This window comes from Neofelis nebulosa, chromosome 3 (assembly GCF_028018385.1).
Source record: "Neofelis nebulosa isolate mNeoNeb1 chromosome 3, mNeoNeb1.pri, whole genome shotgun sequence".
NCBI lineage: Eukaryota > Metazoa > Chordata > Mammalia > Carnivora > Felidae > Neofelis > Neofelis nebulosa.
The window spans coordinates 97,497,375-97,514,271 of NC_080784.1; the positions used below are offsets into that span (position 1 = coordinate 97,497,375).

The 16,897-nt window shown below is 43.5% G+C and overlaps 1 protein-coding gene across 11 annotated transcripts in view; it reads right to left on the reverse strand.

Annotated features, from left to right (window-relative positions):
- The window catches only part of JADE1 (jade family PHD finger 1), a 59,385-nt gene extending 50,121 nt beyond the window's left edge, over window positions 1–9,264 (reverse strand). The window contains exon 1 of one of the 11 annotated variants that reach the window (XM_058721381.1): window positions 9,040–9,264. Coding sequence is in view for 2 of the 11 variants with exons in the window: in XM_058721389.1 (XP_058577372.1) it covers window positions 7,084–7,102 (19 nt within the window). In the remaining 9 variants the exon portion in view is untranslated. Of the gene's footprint in view, window positions 1–6,953; window positions 6,977–7,083; window positions 7,215–7,536; window positions 7,646–8,604; window positions 8,915–9,039 lie in introns of those variants that run through there. The other 10 variants (XM_058721386.1, XM_058721385.1, XM_058721382.1 and 7 more) reach the window with 10 other exon arrangements.
- Window positions 9,265–16,897: the final 7,633 nt, after the last annotated feature.

A 16,897-nucleotide genomic window follows, 5' to 3' on the forward strand; every position in this document is an offset into this window, starting at 1 on the left:
ACTGTTAAAAAGACAAAAAAAATGACTCCCAATGTTGCATATTAGAAGACCTAGATAGCACACTTTACTAAAAACACCTTTACACATCTGAGTTACATATGAAGACAAACATTTCACCATAATTGCACAAGTCTTGTTATTATGGTCATTGAAACATACAGATGATTTCAAAACCTAGGAGCAAGGTCTCCGAAGTATTCTGAGTTCAAGGCTAAAAGGAGTCTCACCCCATGGATTGGGTCTATAAGAAACCCATAAATAATCGCAGCGCTACAAAACATTTCAGAGATAATTTAATCCACTTTTCCTAATTTTAAAGAGAAGTACATAGAATTCTGGAGAGGTTAACCAGCATGAGCAAAGACACACACACACAGGTCTAGTGCAAAGCCAGTCTCCAAACAAAAGACCAGTTCCCAAAGCAAGCAGGCATTCCAAAGCCAGCCACCTCCTCCCAGGTGAGTAGACCACAAGCTTCCCCAACTCCTGGATGTACTGTGATTTTGAAAGACGTTATCTAAAGGATTAAAGCCATTTACTATATATTATCAGACAACTAAAATATAATCCATGAAAAACAATCTGTTAAGTAAGAAACTGAAACGTGGTTTCCTGGCAAGCTGATAGGAAGACGGCTGTAAGTCCCACTCGGCCTGGTAGAGCAGAATGTGCTAGTTTTCTGAACACTAATCAGAGGGGTGTGAGTCCTCCGAACAGCAGGTATTGGCTTCTGAGTGGTCGAACACACACATCCTACTTGGAGAGAAGTTATCTCCCTCTGTAGGGAACTCCAGTTTGTAATGCATGTTCCCTTACACAGGACTTCTTGGCCTGGCCCCCTTGAGGGTGTGACTCCCTAAGTGTGCTTTCCCAGGTACACAAGGGCCCAGGTTATAAATTCTATCCTCAAAGGGGATCTAAGAACCAAAAAGTTAAGAGCCACAGCCCTCAGACTAGCAAACTCCCTCCACATTTATCAAACAAACTTTTAATTTCAACTTATTTTCAGGTTCCTACCAGAAAGGTAACTTAGCCCCAGCAGGAGTAATCTGGTGACTAGGTAATGCTGAGTCTCACTGTAAAAATCAAAGTTTCACAGCTTGTTTTTGTCCACCCCCTGAACTAAAAATGGTTTTTACATATTTAAATTGGGGGTGGGGGAGATCAAAAGGACATCTCATGACACATAAAAATTATACACAATTCAAAATTTCAGTGTCCACATAAAGTTTGATTGTTTTCACACTTCAAAAAGCAGAGTTAAACAGTTTTAACAGAGACCATCAGACCCACAAAGCCTAAAATATTTACTATCTTATGTGGCCCTTTCCAAAAAGTTTACTGATCTCTGCCACAAATCAACATACGGGCAGTATGTTTATAAACCAGCATTGTGTAGGATCAGTGAAATGTAAATCATGACCAGGTCCTGGGCAAACACGTGCCTTAAAGCTTACAAAGTTAAGGATCAGGCACACTCGTTCCTTTAGAAGTTTTTAACTAGATAGAACAGGTAAGAACGAAAAGAGGAAAAGCAGTGCAGGATGCTCTAAGCCACTTAAATAAAAGCCATGTCTAGAAACCTGTGAATTTTCTCAAACCCTTGAGACTCCTACTTGGAGCCAGTGTATACTAAATTATAAAAACTTCTAACAAGCTTCTTACCTGACTTTCAAGCCAATAACACAATAAGCAAAAAAAAACCTGTTTTAGACAGGCTTTTTTTTTTTTTTAAACATTTATTCATTTTTGAGAGACTGAGACACAGCACAAGCAAAGGAGGGACCGAGAGAGACAGAGACACAGAATCCGAAGCAGGTCCAGGCTCTGAGCTGTCAGCACAGAGCCCAATGCGGGGCTCGAACCCACGAACCACGAGATCACTACCTGAGCCAAAGTCAGACACATAACCAACTGAGCCACTCAGTGGTGTAAAAGGATCACAGAAAAATCATAAAAAGAACTCCCCAAAACTTAAACACTACACTGGTATCCAAGAATACATTTAAATTAAAGTATTCCCCCAAATCCCTGAAATGGCATGCAAATTTCAGCGCATCTTGATTTTTCTGGGAGAGGTTCCACAGGTCTCAGATCTTAAGTTTATCCTTCACTTAAAAAAGTTACAAGCCACCAGTAGTCAGCCTACACATCTTAAGTGCATCATTAGATTTCAATGCTGAAATAACTGAGGCTTGTAAAGATGACCATGAGTAATCAAAAAAAAAAAAAAATCTCAAAATCATGTTTAGTATTCTTTGTATTAAACAAAAGCAAACCATGCAACTTGGCTCCAACTCCAGCAACTTGTTAACCTTACCGATTCTTGTTCCTTACCCTAGTAAGGAATAAAGAAAAAAAAATACTCATTTTATTCTTTTTTTGGACTCTTACCACTGAAATCTTCACTTAAATGCTAAGAAACTTGGAAGCTGTCATGAGATTTAATAAAATCTCCTATGCAGACCTTAAATAATCAATACTATATATACATAAATTACTGCTAATTGTGAGCCCTTTTAAAACAAGAGAGTGGGGTGCCTGGGTGGCTCAGTCGGTTGAGCGTCCAACTTCAGCTCAGGTCATGATCTCCCAGTCTATGAGTTCGAGCCCCGCGTCGGGCTCTGTGCTGACAGCTCAGAACCTGGAGCCTGCTTCAGATTCTGTGTCTCCCTCTCTCTCTGCCCCTCCCCTGCTCATGCTCTGTCTCCCTCTGTCAAAAATAAATAAACATTTAAAAATAATAAAAAATAAAACAAGAGAAAATTGTGGTTTAATTCCTTCAACAAACAAGCCCAAAAAAACCCAAGGTTTTAAAAATGAACTTACTTCAACAATCCTCTGTCAATTAATTATGTTTTGACTCTACCTGGAGAATCAAAAGCAAAAACTAAATACTGGACTGGTTTTAGAGTAATCAAAAGCTAGATCCTGAACATCTGTTAAGTGCACATAATATACCATTGGTCTGGAGTTAGTCAAGGATTCTGAACTGAAATTCCCCAGCAACTAAGCTTTTCATTCCAGGTCTAGCAATATTTTTGTTGTTTTCAGGTGAGGAAAAGACATCCTTAATAAGCATTCAAGGCTTAGGGCAGATAAGGCCACAATAACATGGCCAGAGTCAGGAGCAATATCCTCTCAGGCTAGATTTTCTCTGTGGACTCTGGACACTTGACCCTAAGCTAAACCTGCAGACAAGATACCACTTCCACTCAAAGGTAAAAAGGCCCTCTCTAAGGCCACCCTGGCATACTTTAGGAATGCAGGGTAACTTTACTCCATCTGAGTCCACAACTGCAAAAACATCAAAACATACACCCCTCACAATCATAAACCAATTCTTTTATACAAGTACACCAGGTAAATGGCAATAAACTCTCAAGTCTCAACTTTCTGAAATATCATATACAATAAATAGTAAATATATTGTCTAAATTTTAAATACATGAGCTGCGACATCTTGAAAATGGAGAAAACAGACTGAACACTAAAACTTTCAAGGAAGTAACTTACTGTCTCAGGAATTAAAACACTTCCCCAATTAAAGTTCCTACCAGGCTTGCGATACTATCTGATAAACTAATAACTCCAAGCAAAGCCACTTTTAATGTAAAAACTTTAAAAAGCAGCACCTGGGTGGCTCAGTCAGTTAACTTCCCAACTTCTGATTTCAGCTCAAGTCATGACCTTTTATAGTCATTGAGATTGAGCACCAGAGTCAGCTCCCAGAGTCAGCTCCATGCTGAGCACAGAGCCTGCTTGGAATTCTCTACCTCTCTCTCTCTGCCCCTCCCCCTCTTGGGCACAGACACATTCTCAAGATAAACATTAAGAAAATTTTTGTAATTAATTTAAAAAAATTAAAAGCTATTGTTGAATGTGGTGCCAATGTTTTAACTTACAGGGAGGGAATGAAAGAAGTTTAACACGGGCATAACTGTCTGAAATTAGCCAAACTTTCTGATGCCAACCCAAATAAAAAGCAAGAGGAACTGGTCAAGATGGTCAACTTTATTAACCTTGTGGAGAAACTGGGTTTATAATGCAAATCCTGACAGTTAACTGTAGTATAATTCTGTCCCCCAATACTAAAGGACAGAAGAGCTCCACCAACAGGAAGTAAGCAAACTCAGATTCATATGCCTCTACCTAACTCTTGAAAAATCCTAGATATAGGACATTAGCGTTTGATATTTTGATGTTTGCTGTTCCAACTTCCTCAGTACTGAAACACAAACAGTTAATAATTCTTTTCCCAACAAGCCTGCAGACAAATACATCAGGCAAATTTCTCTAAAGTATTTTTCAAGCAGATAATTTCTAAATCTAAAACCCAAATTATAACGTTATTTTCATTTCCAACTTTTTAAAAATCCAGTCATGATTAATTCCAAAGGCTTGACTCCTCAATGTCAGAGGTTCTGTCAAAAAGTAACTACAGATTAAAATCTACTTACGGAAAATAATAACCAGATGCGATAAATGATCCTCAGCTGGACAGTATTAATTTAGACAAAGCTGCTCTGTTATATTTTAGGGCCAACTGCGGAAATCTGAATATATCTCAGTAATAGAGGAGATGAAAATTTACCAAGCTGGCCAAGGAGTGGGGGGAGCCTCCTTATAGACCTGTATACAGTATGATTTCATTTCCATTAAAACATACATACACACACATAGACAATTATCCATAAAGTGATACAGTAGTGATCTCTGGGTGGTAGGAATGTGTTATTATATTTGCCTCTCCGTATTTTCTAATTTCCAACAATGTACATGTAACACCACCTCTGTAATAATACGTGAAGCCACTAAGGGCTCCTTAAAGTCAAAAAACAGTAATTATTAAGTGCCTACTATAGATGAGTCACATGGAGATAGGCTTTTATTCCAAGTCCTCCTAGTTTTTAGCTAATATACTTCCCCCCAGGCCTCTGAGCTAAGCAACAGCTCATTTTAAAATATAACATTTCCTTAAACTCCTAACAGTTTTTTTTCCTCTCATCTCACTTTCAGGCACACTTACCATTTTTCAGTTTTCTCATTACAGCTCTTCTTTAAACTTTAGTAACTAATATGAAACTAAAATGCTCATGAACTTCTTTCCTTTTAAGTGAACATATATCTAGCTTTATCATAGTTAAAATTTCTGTGGCAACCCATCCAACTTATCTTACTACAAAGCAGCTTACCATTCTAAGATAGAATCAAGTTCAAGTTCTACTGCATATCAGGAAACTCCCTTTATGTCTGGCAGTATAAAAAAAAAGGGGGGGGGCGGCCCTGGGTGGCTCAGACCAGTTAACAGTCTGACTCTTGGTTTCTTCTCAGGTCATTATCTAGCGGTTCATGGGTTCCAGGCCCACTTTGGTCTCCGTGATGCCAGCACGGAGGCTGCTTGGGGTTCGTTCTCTCCCTCTCTCTCTCAGACGTGCGCACATACACACTAAATAAACTTAAAAATAAAAGGAGATATGGGGAAACAAAACACTTAGCTGTAAACTGTATCTGTTGTAGACCTGAAAATGCCGAGTCCTATACAAATATAAAAATACACAAACTTAAAGAAAAGCAAAATACCAATCAGGAAACTCATCTGACTTAAAAGTGACATTAAATGAGACCGAAATATTTGGAATAAGAGCAATAAAATTCTGGGTTGCAGATATTTGTCAGAAAGTGTCACCCACAAAACATCCTCTGTATCTCTCCAACATGTGTTGCCCATTCCACTACTATTGTGTTTAAAATGTTAAATCAGTGTAAACATGGTTATAATGAACTCTTCCTTTATCTACCTATAAATGATTAAATCTTGATTAGCTGTGATTGATCAAAATACAACTTACTATAGTAATCGCTAACCAATGATGGTCCACCACTACTAAACCAGCTTTCAAGGAAATAATTTCCTTGTACCTCTTAAAACTAGTTCATCAGCTTTGAAAGATAACAGCCTTGGGCTACCAGTAACTAAAAAGCAAGGCTTTCACAGTGGGTTTCCTGAAACACAAAAATAGTACACCTAATAACCTTTGGGAAAGAAGCCCCTAAAGTGTTCCCTCTTGAACAGAGTAAACGGAGGGCTACAGACCCTCGCCCCGGGTGGGCGAGGTGGGGCGCCTGTCTCCTCGTTACTAGAAAGCCAACCAAAGCAGCTTGTAAACGGTCTCCGGGTGACGACGCATTCCTAACGGGTTTCGAAGGCACGTTTAAATCGCCCGCTTTTTTGTTTGCTCGCTGCATTCACCGTGCGCCTGGGCTGCAGCCGCCCCCGCGCGCCCGGGAGGGGGAGCCCAGGGTCGGGAAGCCCGGGGCCGGGTAGTTGGGGGGAGGGGTTGGAGTGAGGGAGAACGCGGGGCGAGGAGAGCCGGGGTGGAGGACCCTGGGACGAGGAGCCCATGCGGGAGGGAGAAGTGCGGGGTGGGCTGGGGATAGAAGGCAGGAGAGGGGGGAATCCCGGGGTGGGGGGAGCTGGGCCTCCGCCCCGCACCAGAGAACGCTTTGCAAGGCTCCCGCCTCCCGCCAGGGTGTGCGCAGGGCCGCGGCTCCGCGCGGCGCCGCCCCCACCCTCTCTCCCCGCCTGCCTGCCTCTCCTCCCTCTCCTCCCTCTCCTCCTCCTCTTCCCGAGGCGACAGAAACAACAGCGCGGAAGGAGGGGAAAGTAACTCCCGGCACCTCCACCGGAATTAGCCCCGGTGCAGTGATGACACCTTCTCGTGGCGCAACCAAGCCCCGCTCCCTCCGCAGCGGCGTCCCCGCCGCCGCCCTCTCCATTTGAAAGTGGCCACCCCCCGCCGCCGCCGCCGCTCCTCCCGCCCCGCCGCCGCCAGCTGCACCAATCCGCTCGGCCCCAGTTGCAAATCAAACGCTCCCTCGCGTCCAGAAGCCACTTGCGCCGCTGGAAACGGCCGCGCCGTCCCCCTCCCCGAGTCCCTCCCGGGCGGCACCTTTGAGCTGGGGAGGGCGCGCCGGCGAGAAACCGCTGTGAGATGGGAGAGGCGGCGGCGACGGAGAGCAACCCCGAGCGGGCTCGGCTCCCGCTCCCGCCCCCAGACAGTTCTGGAAACTGTGTATCACCTCTGTCACAGGAAGCCATCCGGGGAGGAAGGCGGCGCGGAACCAACAAACAAACGCCTGCGGCCGCCCGCCGGAATCAGCGCGGGGACGGCGACGGCTTCGGGCCGTTCCCTGGGCGGGGGCGCGGCGGACGCCCCCGCGCCGCAGGCTTTGTGCGGGGCTCCCGCGGCGCGGGCGCGGCGGGCCGGGCGTCCCCGCCCCTGAAGCCCCCCACCCCGGGCCCCGCGGCAGCGCCTCTGGGACCGTTAGGTGACGCTCCGGCTGCGGCCGAGAAAACGGCGCCTCGGCCGCCACCCGCCCCCATTTCCACATGGAGCCGCCTCTCCTCCAACGCCAGAGGCGGGCTACAAAAGTTGGCCCCGGGGCCACCCAGCACCTGCCCACGTGCCGCGGAGGCTCCCTCCCGGGTCTACCCCGTCCCCTCCCCCCCGCCGCCCTCGGCCGCCAGGTCACCTATTACCGGTGGGAGGGGAGAGAGCCTGCTATTTAAACGCCCGCGGAAGTTGAGGCACCCCCACTGGCGGGTGCCGTGCACCTGCCTCCCGCCGCCGCGCTCCGCCACTTTGAGCAGCAGCCGCGTCCCCGGCCCCGCCTCCTGCCCGCAGGCGGGCGGGGGAGCGGGAAGGAGGTGGAAGGGATCGAATTTCTCCAGCAAATGGGACCGTTCCGACAGGATTCGGTTCCCTGGTCAACATTCCACATTCCATCCCTCTCCCGCATTTGCAAGCCAGCGCCAACAACCCGGAAAGCCTGCTGGCTACCAAACAACAGCCCCCAACTCACAAACACACACTCACAAGCACCAGACACGTGCACTGTAGGGCTTCGCAACTTGCAGTCCGGAGGTACACACTGCACGTTCATTTAAGGCAGCGAAGCCAGAGCGACCCCACCCCCACAATTTGCAGATGGTGCCAAAGGTTGCAATTTGCAATCCGTTTTAAGTTCATGGTTAATCGGTACTTTGCTCTACCAATGCCAACTCCTTCCTAATTTCACCGATGAAAGGTTTTACTCTTTACAGTCTCGCTTTAAGTAAAAGGTCTGATTGTTGGAAACCCAATTTGGACGAATCTAATTGCCAAGCTGTCCCTACACCCCTTGCTCACTGCCCTTGAATTGATGCAAAGAATATTTTGGACTCGCGGTGACAAGAGCCAGGGCTGCGGCCACCCTACACAGATGTACCTATACACACACCTATGTTTGGACAAATATAGTCGTCCCCCCGCCACCACGGTCACACACACTCTGGATTCATATATGTGCGCGGACCTGCGTTCTGCCATTGCCATCTGTCTACCAAGTTGCTACTATGCTTTCCACTTTCATGCAGCCTAATGCGCTTTGGCTTTTTAAAAATTTGTATAAACTAAAGCCAACTAAACTGGGCTTCTGCTCCTAAACGCGTTTAAATGATGATTCACCTGAAAACCGCATGTTCTTCGCAAATCCGAAAGAAGAAAAAGCTCTTAAGTCTTCAGCCCCCCAAAATTGAAAAATAATCATAATGAAACTTACTGATCCAACATAGATCAATTCTCAGGATCCAAAAATCATCTCTTCCTCCTCTGGCCCCCGCCCCAGCAATGCCCAAGTTACTGGTGGGATAGTAACGCTGCGCTCGGCGGCTGTCTGCCCTCCCTCCTCGCTACAGATCGAGAACCCAATCTTTTGGCGCCATATTAATGACGTACTATATTATTTCCACTAGGCAGCGACCTTCGGCATTAAATTACTCCCGAGAACTCCCGAGCAAAGCAACAAAACCATCAAATATGGCTGAGCCTCTCGGCTCGTCCTGCAGCCGCCGCCGCCGCCGCCGCCGCCACCCCGCCGCCGCCGCCGCCGCCGCCGCCGCGGTACCGGGACGCGCACACGGACCCACACGCGGACACGCGCGGACACACGCGCGGCGCGCCCACCCCGCGCGCCCCCCGCGGCCCGCGCGCGTACCTGATGCGGAAGGGTTCGGCTGAGGCGCTGGGCTCCACGCCGCTCGCTCCGCGCTGCATGAGTTCGGGCCGCGGCTGGCGGGCGGGCAGCCGGGCGGGCCCCTGCTCTTGCCGGCGCGCACACACTCGGCACTCGCGCAGGGAGGCACTCTCGGACGGGCGTTTGGCTTGTTATGGAGGAAGGGCTATGTGAATCAAACTCATTTCTGGGTCACTGCTGCCACAGGGGGGAGCACTTTAATCCCTTGCCAAAACGAGAGGGTGGGGACATGAGGGCGGAGGGAGCGCGCCGGGAGTCCGCGGCGCGGGGGGCTCAGTCCCTGGTTAACTCTTCGCGGTCCTCGCCGCAGCCGGCTGGGCCTTCGTCCGCAGGAGCTGGCAAAGAGCGGCACTGTTCAGCTTTTAAAATCTCTTCCCTCACTTCCCTTGTGAGTCAAGAAATTCTTGAGGTGTTTCTAAACAGGGAGGTGGGCTTTTAGATTACCCCCTCCAATCTACCCCAGTTCCAACTCTTGTCTGCTCTCATTGCACCTAGAAATGGATTCTTTTAAATTCGTTTAAAATTATTTGGATAAAAATGTGACTATTAAAGTGTGCAATCTGGGTGAAAGGTTTTATTTTTAGGCTGAATGGCAAAATAAATAGTTCTTTTGTAGTAACAGTTCTAGGGAGTTGAGAATTAGAATGACATTTTTAAATGCAGAGAATCCAATTTTGGAGACAGAACGCATCTTTACCCAAGTTTGTATCCAGCTGTAATTGCAAATGAGGATTAATTCATTAGAAGACAATGATTATTTATAAATGGACACCACCTTTATATTACACAGTATTACAGAACTGGCCATTGTCTCCCAAATAAGAGAATGGAGCCTAAAGTTTAAACTGGAGTTGCAGACTAATATAACATTAGTCATCAGAGATTTATTTGGGGGATATGTAGCCCAATGACTGGTTGCTGATTTTCCTCATAATACTAATTTGCTTTTTCATATGGAGGTTAGCATAAAAGAAATAAGGGTATATGTGACATTTAGCTTCAAAAAGAAAAAGACCTGGATGCATATTTAAAAACTCCCATTCAGGAAATGTGAACAGTAATCACTAATCACAAAACTGAATATTGAACCCAAAGACATGCTTATCTGCTAGAAGAATTCTTCTGAAGATACCAGGTTTGATTTCACATAATCACATGCCAATCTATCCACCCACCTCTAGAACATAATAATCTGAGAAATGTGGCAAAACAAAACTAATTGAGCCTTTTAATTCTTTTTCAGAAAACAAGTAAGCCAAAGGAAATCTTATGTATATGTCTTCTATCTTCCTCTCCTGTTTTGCTGAGGAAGACCAGGAGACACCCCATCAGTCCTATTCATATGCTCATTTAATCACGTTCAGAACTCACACCTGTAAAGCACTATGCTGTCATTATTACTATTACTAGATCACCTGCAGTTATTGTTATTTTCCTTCGTTCACCTTACACATATTCTCCTGTAGAACTAAAAGTACACAGGCTTCACAGCTGGACAGACCACATCAGATCTAGTTCTACCAGTTCCCAACCTGTGTGAGTGGGGTAAAAGACAGAACCTCTTGGAACCTCAATTTCTTCATGAGTAATAAAATGAGGTTAACAGATGCTAACCTGAAGTGTTGTTAAGAGGAATGAGAAAGCCCCATAAAAGTGCCCAACAGAGGCCCTGGCAGCAGGAGGTCATCAATTCCCTGGGTCATTCCACCGTATCTCTTTCTTGGTCTTCTTTGGAAAACTGCAACTTTTCTAAATTCTAGCCAGCCTCACTTCCCTCATTGTCGCTAAAAAAAAAAAAAATCTAAATTACATTTACCATTTAACATTTTACTTGTTTTTTCTGACATTCCCCACTCCCAAGACATCAGGCAACAAAATTAAAGTGTATTGAATACATTTAGGAGAAAAATAAGGAGGTAAAAGGGCACAAAGACTCCCCTAGCTGATAGATGGATCAGTACTGATGGTCCCAAGAATAGCCTCTCATTATGCCCTTACTTCAAAATACTGATGCACTGAGGCAGTGTTATGTGCTATAAATAGCTCTGGACTAGAATGCAGGAGACTCCGACCAACTCACACTGTGACTCTGACAAATAAATCTCTTTGGGCCTTAGTTTTCCCAGTGAGATGATAGACAAGATGATATTGAATGCCTCTTTTTTCTTTAACATTCAGTAATTTTTGATTGTTCTTACCAGACTTAGAAAGTGGTGATTAGTTGAAGAAATGAAGAACAATTTGAATCCGTACGGAACATGTAAAAACATTTTGTCAATGATGATCAGTAGTTGACATTTTAAAAATAATACATCCCTTTTGCCATCAGACCGCAAAGGAAATTTTTATACAACCTTTTTCTTGTATAAAAATTTAAATGGGAAAGGCAATGACATGGTTTGCCTTGTGGCAGCACAGATAATACAATCTAGAATAAGAAGTACTAAGGTGGCAATTAGAAAAACTAGTTTCTGGTTCCATTCTGTCACTTACTGTTTTACTTTGCCAAATCATTCAGGATCACCATTTCCTGCTCTCAGAACAATTCTGTTAATTTTACAATTTATTACCAGAGTATAAGGACATTCAAGAAAATAGCTACAGGGAGACTGGGTGGCTCAGTCGGTTAAGCCTCTGACTTCAGCTCAGGTCATGATCTCCTGGTGAGGTTCAGTTCTTGGGTTTGAGCTGAGCCCCACATTGGGCTCTGTGCTGACAGCTCGGAGCCTAGAGCCTGCTTCAGATTCTGTCTCTCTCTCTCTCTCTCTGCCCCTCCCCTGCTCACATTCTGTCTCTCTCAAAATAAATAAGCATTAAAAAAAATTTTTTTTTAATTAAAATAGAAAATATGGGAATGCAAGCTGGTGCAGCCACTCTGGAAAACAGTATGGAGGTTCCTCAAAAAACTAAAAATAGAACTACCCTTCGACCCAGCAATTGCACTACTAGGCATTTATCCAAGGGATACAGGGGTGCTGTTTTGAAGGGACACATGCACCTCCATGTTTATAGCAGCACTATCAACAATAGCCAAAGTATGGAAAGAGCCCAAAGGTCCAACGATGTATGAATGGATAAAGAAGAGGTGTTATATCTATACAATGGAGTATTATTTGGCAATCAAAAAGAATGAAATCTTGCCATTTGCAACTATGTGGATGGAACTGGAAGGTATTATGCTAAGTGAAATTAGTCAGTCAGAGAAAGACAAAAATCATATGACTTCACTCATATGAGGACTTTAAGAGACAAAACACAGGAACATAAGGGAAAGGAAACAAAAATAATATAAAAACAGAGAAGGGGACAAAACAGAAGAGACTCATAAATATGGAGAACAAACTGAGGGTTACTGAAGGGAGTGTGGGAGGGGGGGATGGGCTAAATGGGTAAGGGGCATTAAGGAATCTACACCTGAAATCATTGTTTCACTATATGCTAACTAATTTGGATGTAAATTTAAAAAAATTTAAAAAGAAAATTAAAAAAAGAAAAATAATAAATATATATTGAAGAAAAAAATAGCTACAAAGTAATCAATATGGTTGAAATATCAAGATTCTAGTCTTTCCTGATCTGATCTGATTCATGTTTGTGATGAAAATCACAATTCTATATACCTCTTATGTTTTGCTGTAGTCATACACTATTTAATTATTTTCTTCCATAATAATGGATTAATATGAAATAAATATTTGGAACTTTATATTCATATTCCTAATTTTGAAATCATACATGATTAAACCCACGAACATTTACTAGCCATTTCATTTGTATGTACCTCTCTGTAGGTAAAGAATTATAAGGCCTTGATAAGAGATTCAGAATTGTCCATAATTAATAGTTGTTTTTGTTTTCGAAAGTAGCCTCAAAAGAAAAATGAGTCCAAAATAAAAATATTTTTTAAAAAATAAAGTAGGCTTGGGGCACCTGGGTGGCTCAGTCAGTTGAGCATCCAGCTTCGGCTCAGGTCATGATCTCATGGTCTGTGGGTTCAAGTCCCTTCTCAGGCTCTGTGCTGACAGCTCAGATCCTGGAGCCTGCCTCAGATTCTGTGTCTCCCTCTCTTTCTGCCCCTCCCTCTCTCTCTCTCTCAAAAATAAATGAACATTAAAAAAAATTTTTTTAATAAATTAAAAAAATAATGTAGGCTCCACACCCTAACATGGGGCTTGAACTCATGACCCCGAGAACAAGAGCTGCATGCTCCACTGACTGAGTCAGCCAGTCACCCACAGAATTGTTCGTAATTAAAATGAAGTAAATGCCTATGCTGAAAGCCCTATATATCTCAGTATTTTAGATAAATAAGCAAGAAATTCTTATAGCAAATACTACTGCCAGTTGGTATGCATTATGACACATAGAGAGAATTTTTTATTGCACAAGAGCTATCCTGGATAAAATGGGTTGTGTTCTAAAAGTGTATTTTGGGGCACCTGGGTGGCTCAGTCAGTTCAGCGTCCAACTTCAGCTCAGGTCATGATCTCAAGGTCCATGAGTTCAAGCCACGCATCGGGCTCTGTGCTGACAGCTCAGAGCCTGGAGCCTGTTTCAGATTCTGTGTCTCCCTCTCTCTCTCTCTGACCCTCCCCCGTTCATGCTCTGTTGCTCTCTGTCTCAAAAATAAATAAACGTTAAAAATAAAAGTAAAAATAAAAATAAATAAAATAAAATAAAAGTGTATTTGAACTTTACTTGTTTGGGACTTTGAATTTATGCCCCAAATAAACCTTGCTATAAAGAGGGTTTAGGTTGTCAAGTCATTTTTAAGAAAATAATTTTAATAATAAAGGATAGAAAAGAATAACTTTGTATTCACTTTTAAAAATGATATTATTTGGGTGGGAGGGGATCTAGTTCAAAGAGAGATAAGGAGGTATAATTCTGAATAGGAAGAGTAAAGTTGGGAACCATATTCGGCACCTACTGGAATTTCATGAGAAGAAACAGGAGGTGATGGGTAAGAGATTAGGACTGGAGTTCCCTGTCTGACCAGTCGATGAAGTCACCAGTTCCCAGACAGCCTGGTAACCCCTCCTGGTACGTGGTTACAACCTTCAAGTATATGGAAGTAGAAGGCCAATGTCTTCCTGTGGGTGTCAGTAACAACTAAATAGTTGTGTTTTTTTTTTTTTTTCTTGAAGTTCTTTTTTTCCTTTTTCTTGTTCTTTTTTTCCTTTTCCTTTGTTTTGCTTATTTTTTTATTTTAGGTGTTTTAATCTTGTCAATTTTCATGCTTTCAGCACAAGTTAAGATGTCAAAGGAAAACAAGTTCAAGAAGGGGATAAGAGGGGACATAATTTAATTCAACCAGATGGAAACGTCTAAGACTCAGGGAATTCAAAATAAAGGGGAAAAAAATGCTTTCCTCTAATTATGAAAAGAAAATATGATAACGGAATTTTGAAAATTTAGGAAGGTAATAAAACTCACCCACAGGGATAACTATTATAAACATTGCCAGGTATTTTTTCCAGACATTTTTTATGAAATTGGAATGATGTTACACATTCCATTTTACAATCTTCTTTTTCACTTTCACCTTTTTTTTTTTTCATTTCAATATTGTACTTTTTCAAATAAAAACTTTTTTTTTTTTTTCTTCATTTTCAGGTCTTTGCCTCCAAAGCACACCTTCATCTATAGGCCATTTGAACCATGCATTCTCATAGCTACTCCCTGGACCTTGTCAACTATTGGAAAGTTCTGCCATTTTCATTTTTTTATGATTTTTATGATTTTTATGATTTTTATGATTATCATTTTTTAATGATTTTTTTTAAGTTCATTTGCTTGTTTATTTATTTTGAGAGACAGAGAGAGAGAGACAGAGACACATGGGAGGGGCAGAGAGAAAAGGAGAGAGAGAATCCCAAGCAGGCTCAGTGCAGAGCCTAAAGTGGAGCTCAAACTCACAAACTGAGATCATGACCTGAGCCAAAACCAAGAGTTAGATGCTTAACCAACTGAGCCCAGGCACCCCAAGTTCTGCCATCTTTAATATCAAATTCAAATATCTTCCATTTTAGCCACTGCCCCTGAGATGTCCAAAATTTATACTCATTCAAACTTTTTTATCTGAAAAGTCACTCCAATCTATCCCTCCAGCCTATCTTCTTACTAGGTGAAGAACAGTGATAACTCAAAATGTGATCTCCAACCAGCCCCAGCAGCTGCACCTGAGAACTTGTCAGAGATGCATTATCTCCAGCCCTACCCCAGACCTACTGAATCAGCAAGGGGGATCTAACAACCTGTGTTTTAACAAACCTCCAGGTAATTCTGATCCATGCTCAAGTTTGAGAACCACTGATGTAGACCTTGCTCCTACTTACCACACTCAAAATACAGAAATAGGCATTGGAGAGAAGGTCACAAGTAAATAGACAAGTTAGTTAAAAATATAAACAAGTAATTACAATCAACTGCAGCATTGGGGGGATGCATATACCTAGATATCTAATCTTGTGTATGTGTCCTGGGAGAAGGGTTGTCAGAGAAGTCTTTTCAAAAATAAGTGACCCTAAAGCTGAAACCTGGCTGTTAGCCAGGTGAGGAGGAGGATGAGGAGGTAAAGTATTGCACATGCTTCTTTCTTTCTTACAAAACTTCTGACTTCTCTGTGTAGAATGGATGGGGTAAGGGTGAGATAGGAGGTAGGGAGGCTAGTTAGGAAGATTCTGCAGTTACCAGGTAAAAGATGAAAGAGGCTTGGACTACCGTTATTGATCATGGAAGAGAGACAAGTAGACAAATGAAGCCATGATTGAGGCCTCGTTAACACTGTCCCAGTTCTTCTGAGGTCTCCAGCTCATCCAGTTCAGCACCCATTCTGGAAAGTGGTGTGGGAACTCCTTCCCCCAACTAATTATGTGCCGAGGGGATGTCTCTAGACCTTATGGGTTCCCTGGGGCATCTTAAAAAGTCACCTGCTAGATAGATGCAGTTGTTCTGGGAGACAGCATAGTCTAGGGAAACCAAACAAAGGTTCTGCTGGGCAATAAACAGGTTGAAGCCCCAGTACAGAGGAGCCCAAGCCCTGACCCTGTACACAGAATGGAGGCTCAAGCTGCGTGATCCCTGGTAATCAAAGAGCCAACTTACTTCACCCAGTGTGGATGGCAGGACTCATGCCCCAACAAGGGTCTTTCTCAGGGGCCCCCTTCTCACACACAGGCTTGGATCCCATTCCAGGCCCCTCTTCCTTCACTTCTCTGTCGCCACCCTACAGGGTCCTTATCCCACCTCCAGAAAGCTCTATTTTCCTTTTTTCTTCCACAAAATACCTTAATAGCCCATTATAACCTGTGCCTGAATCATTAGCTGATGAACAACTGGCTCCCTTTTCTCTAAGGCTGAGAGAGCTGGGTGCAGATAGGGAGAGGAAGCAAGGAGGGAGGTGCCCTCCCACTAGTTCAGTTCCAGTGTTAATGAGCCAAGAAAAATAGGCAGAGCAAACACAAGTTTTTGTGTTAAAATTGTTTGATAATTCACCTAATTTTTTCTGCCATAAGACATATTTAGTTGTGGACAAGACTTGGTGGATTAGATGTCAGAGGTGAAGGAGAAATTGGAGTAAAAGATGATTCCCAAGTCTCAGGCTTACACAACTGAGTGGATTCTTTCATTTATTTAGCCGACATTCATTGGACACTGAGCTCAGGGCATACAATGGTGAAAAAGACAAAACCCTTGCTCTTCTGGAGCTTACATTTGTTCTCAGAGTAGAGGAAATGCAGACGCGGGGATATGATGAGCTTGAGGAAACACTATCTAAAGGTGCTCAGAAGGCAGATGGTCCCAGGAGTCTGGTTTT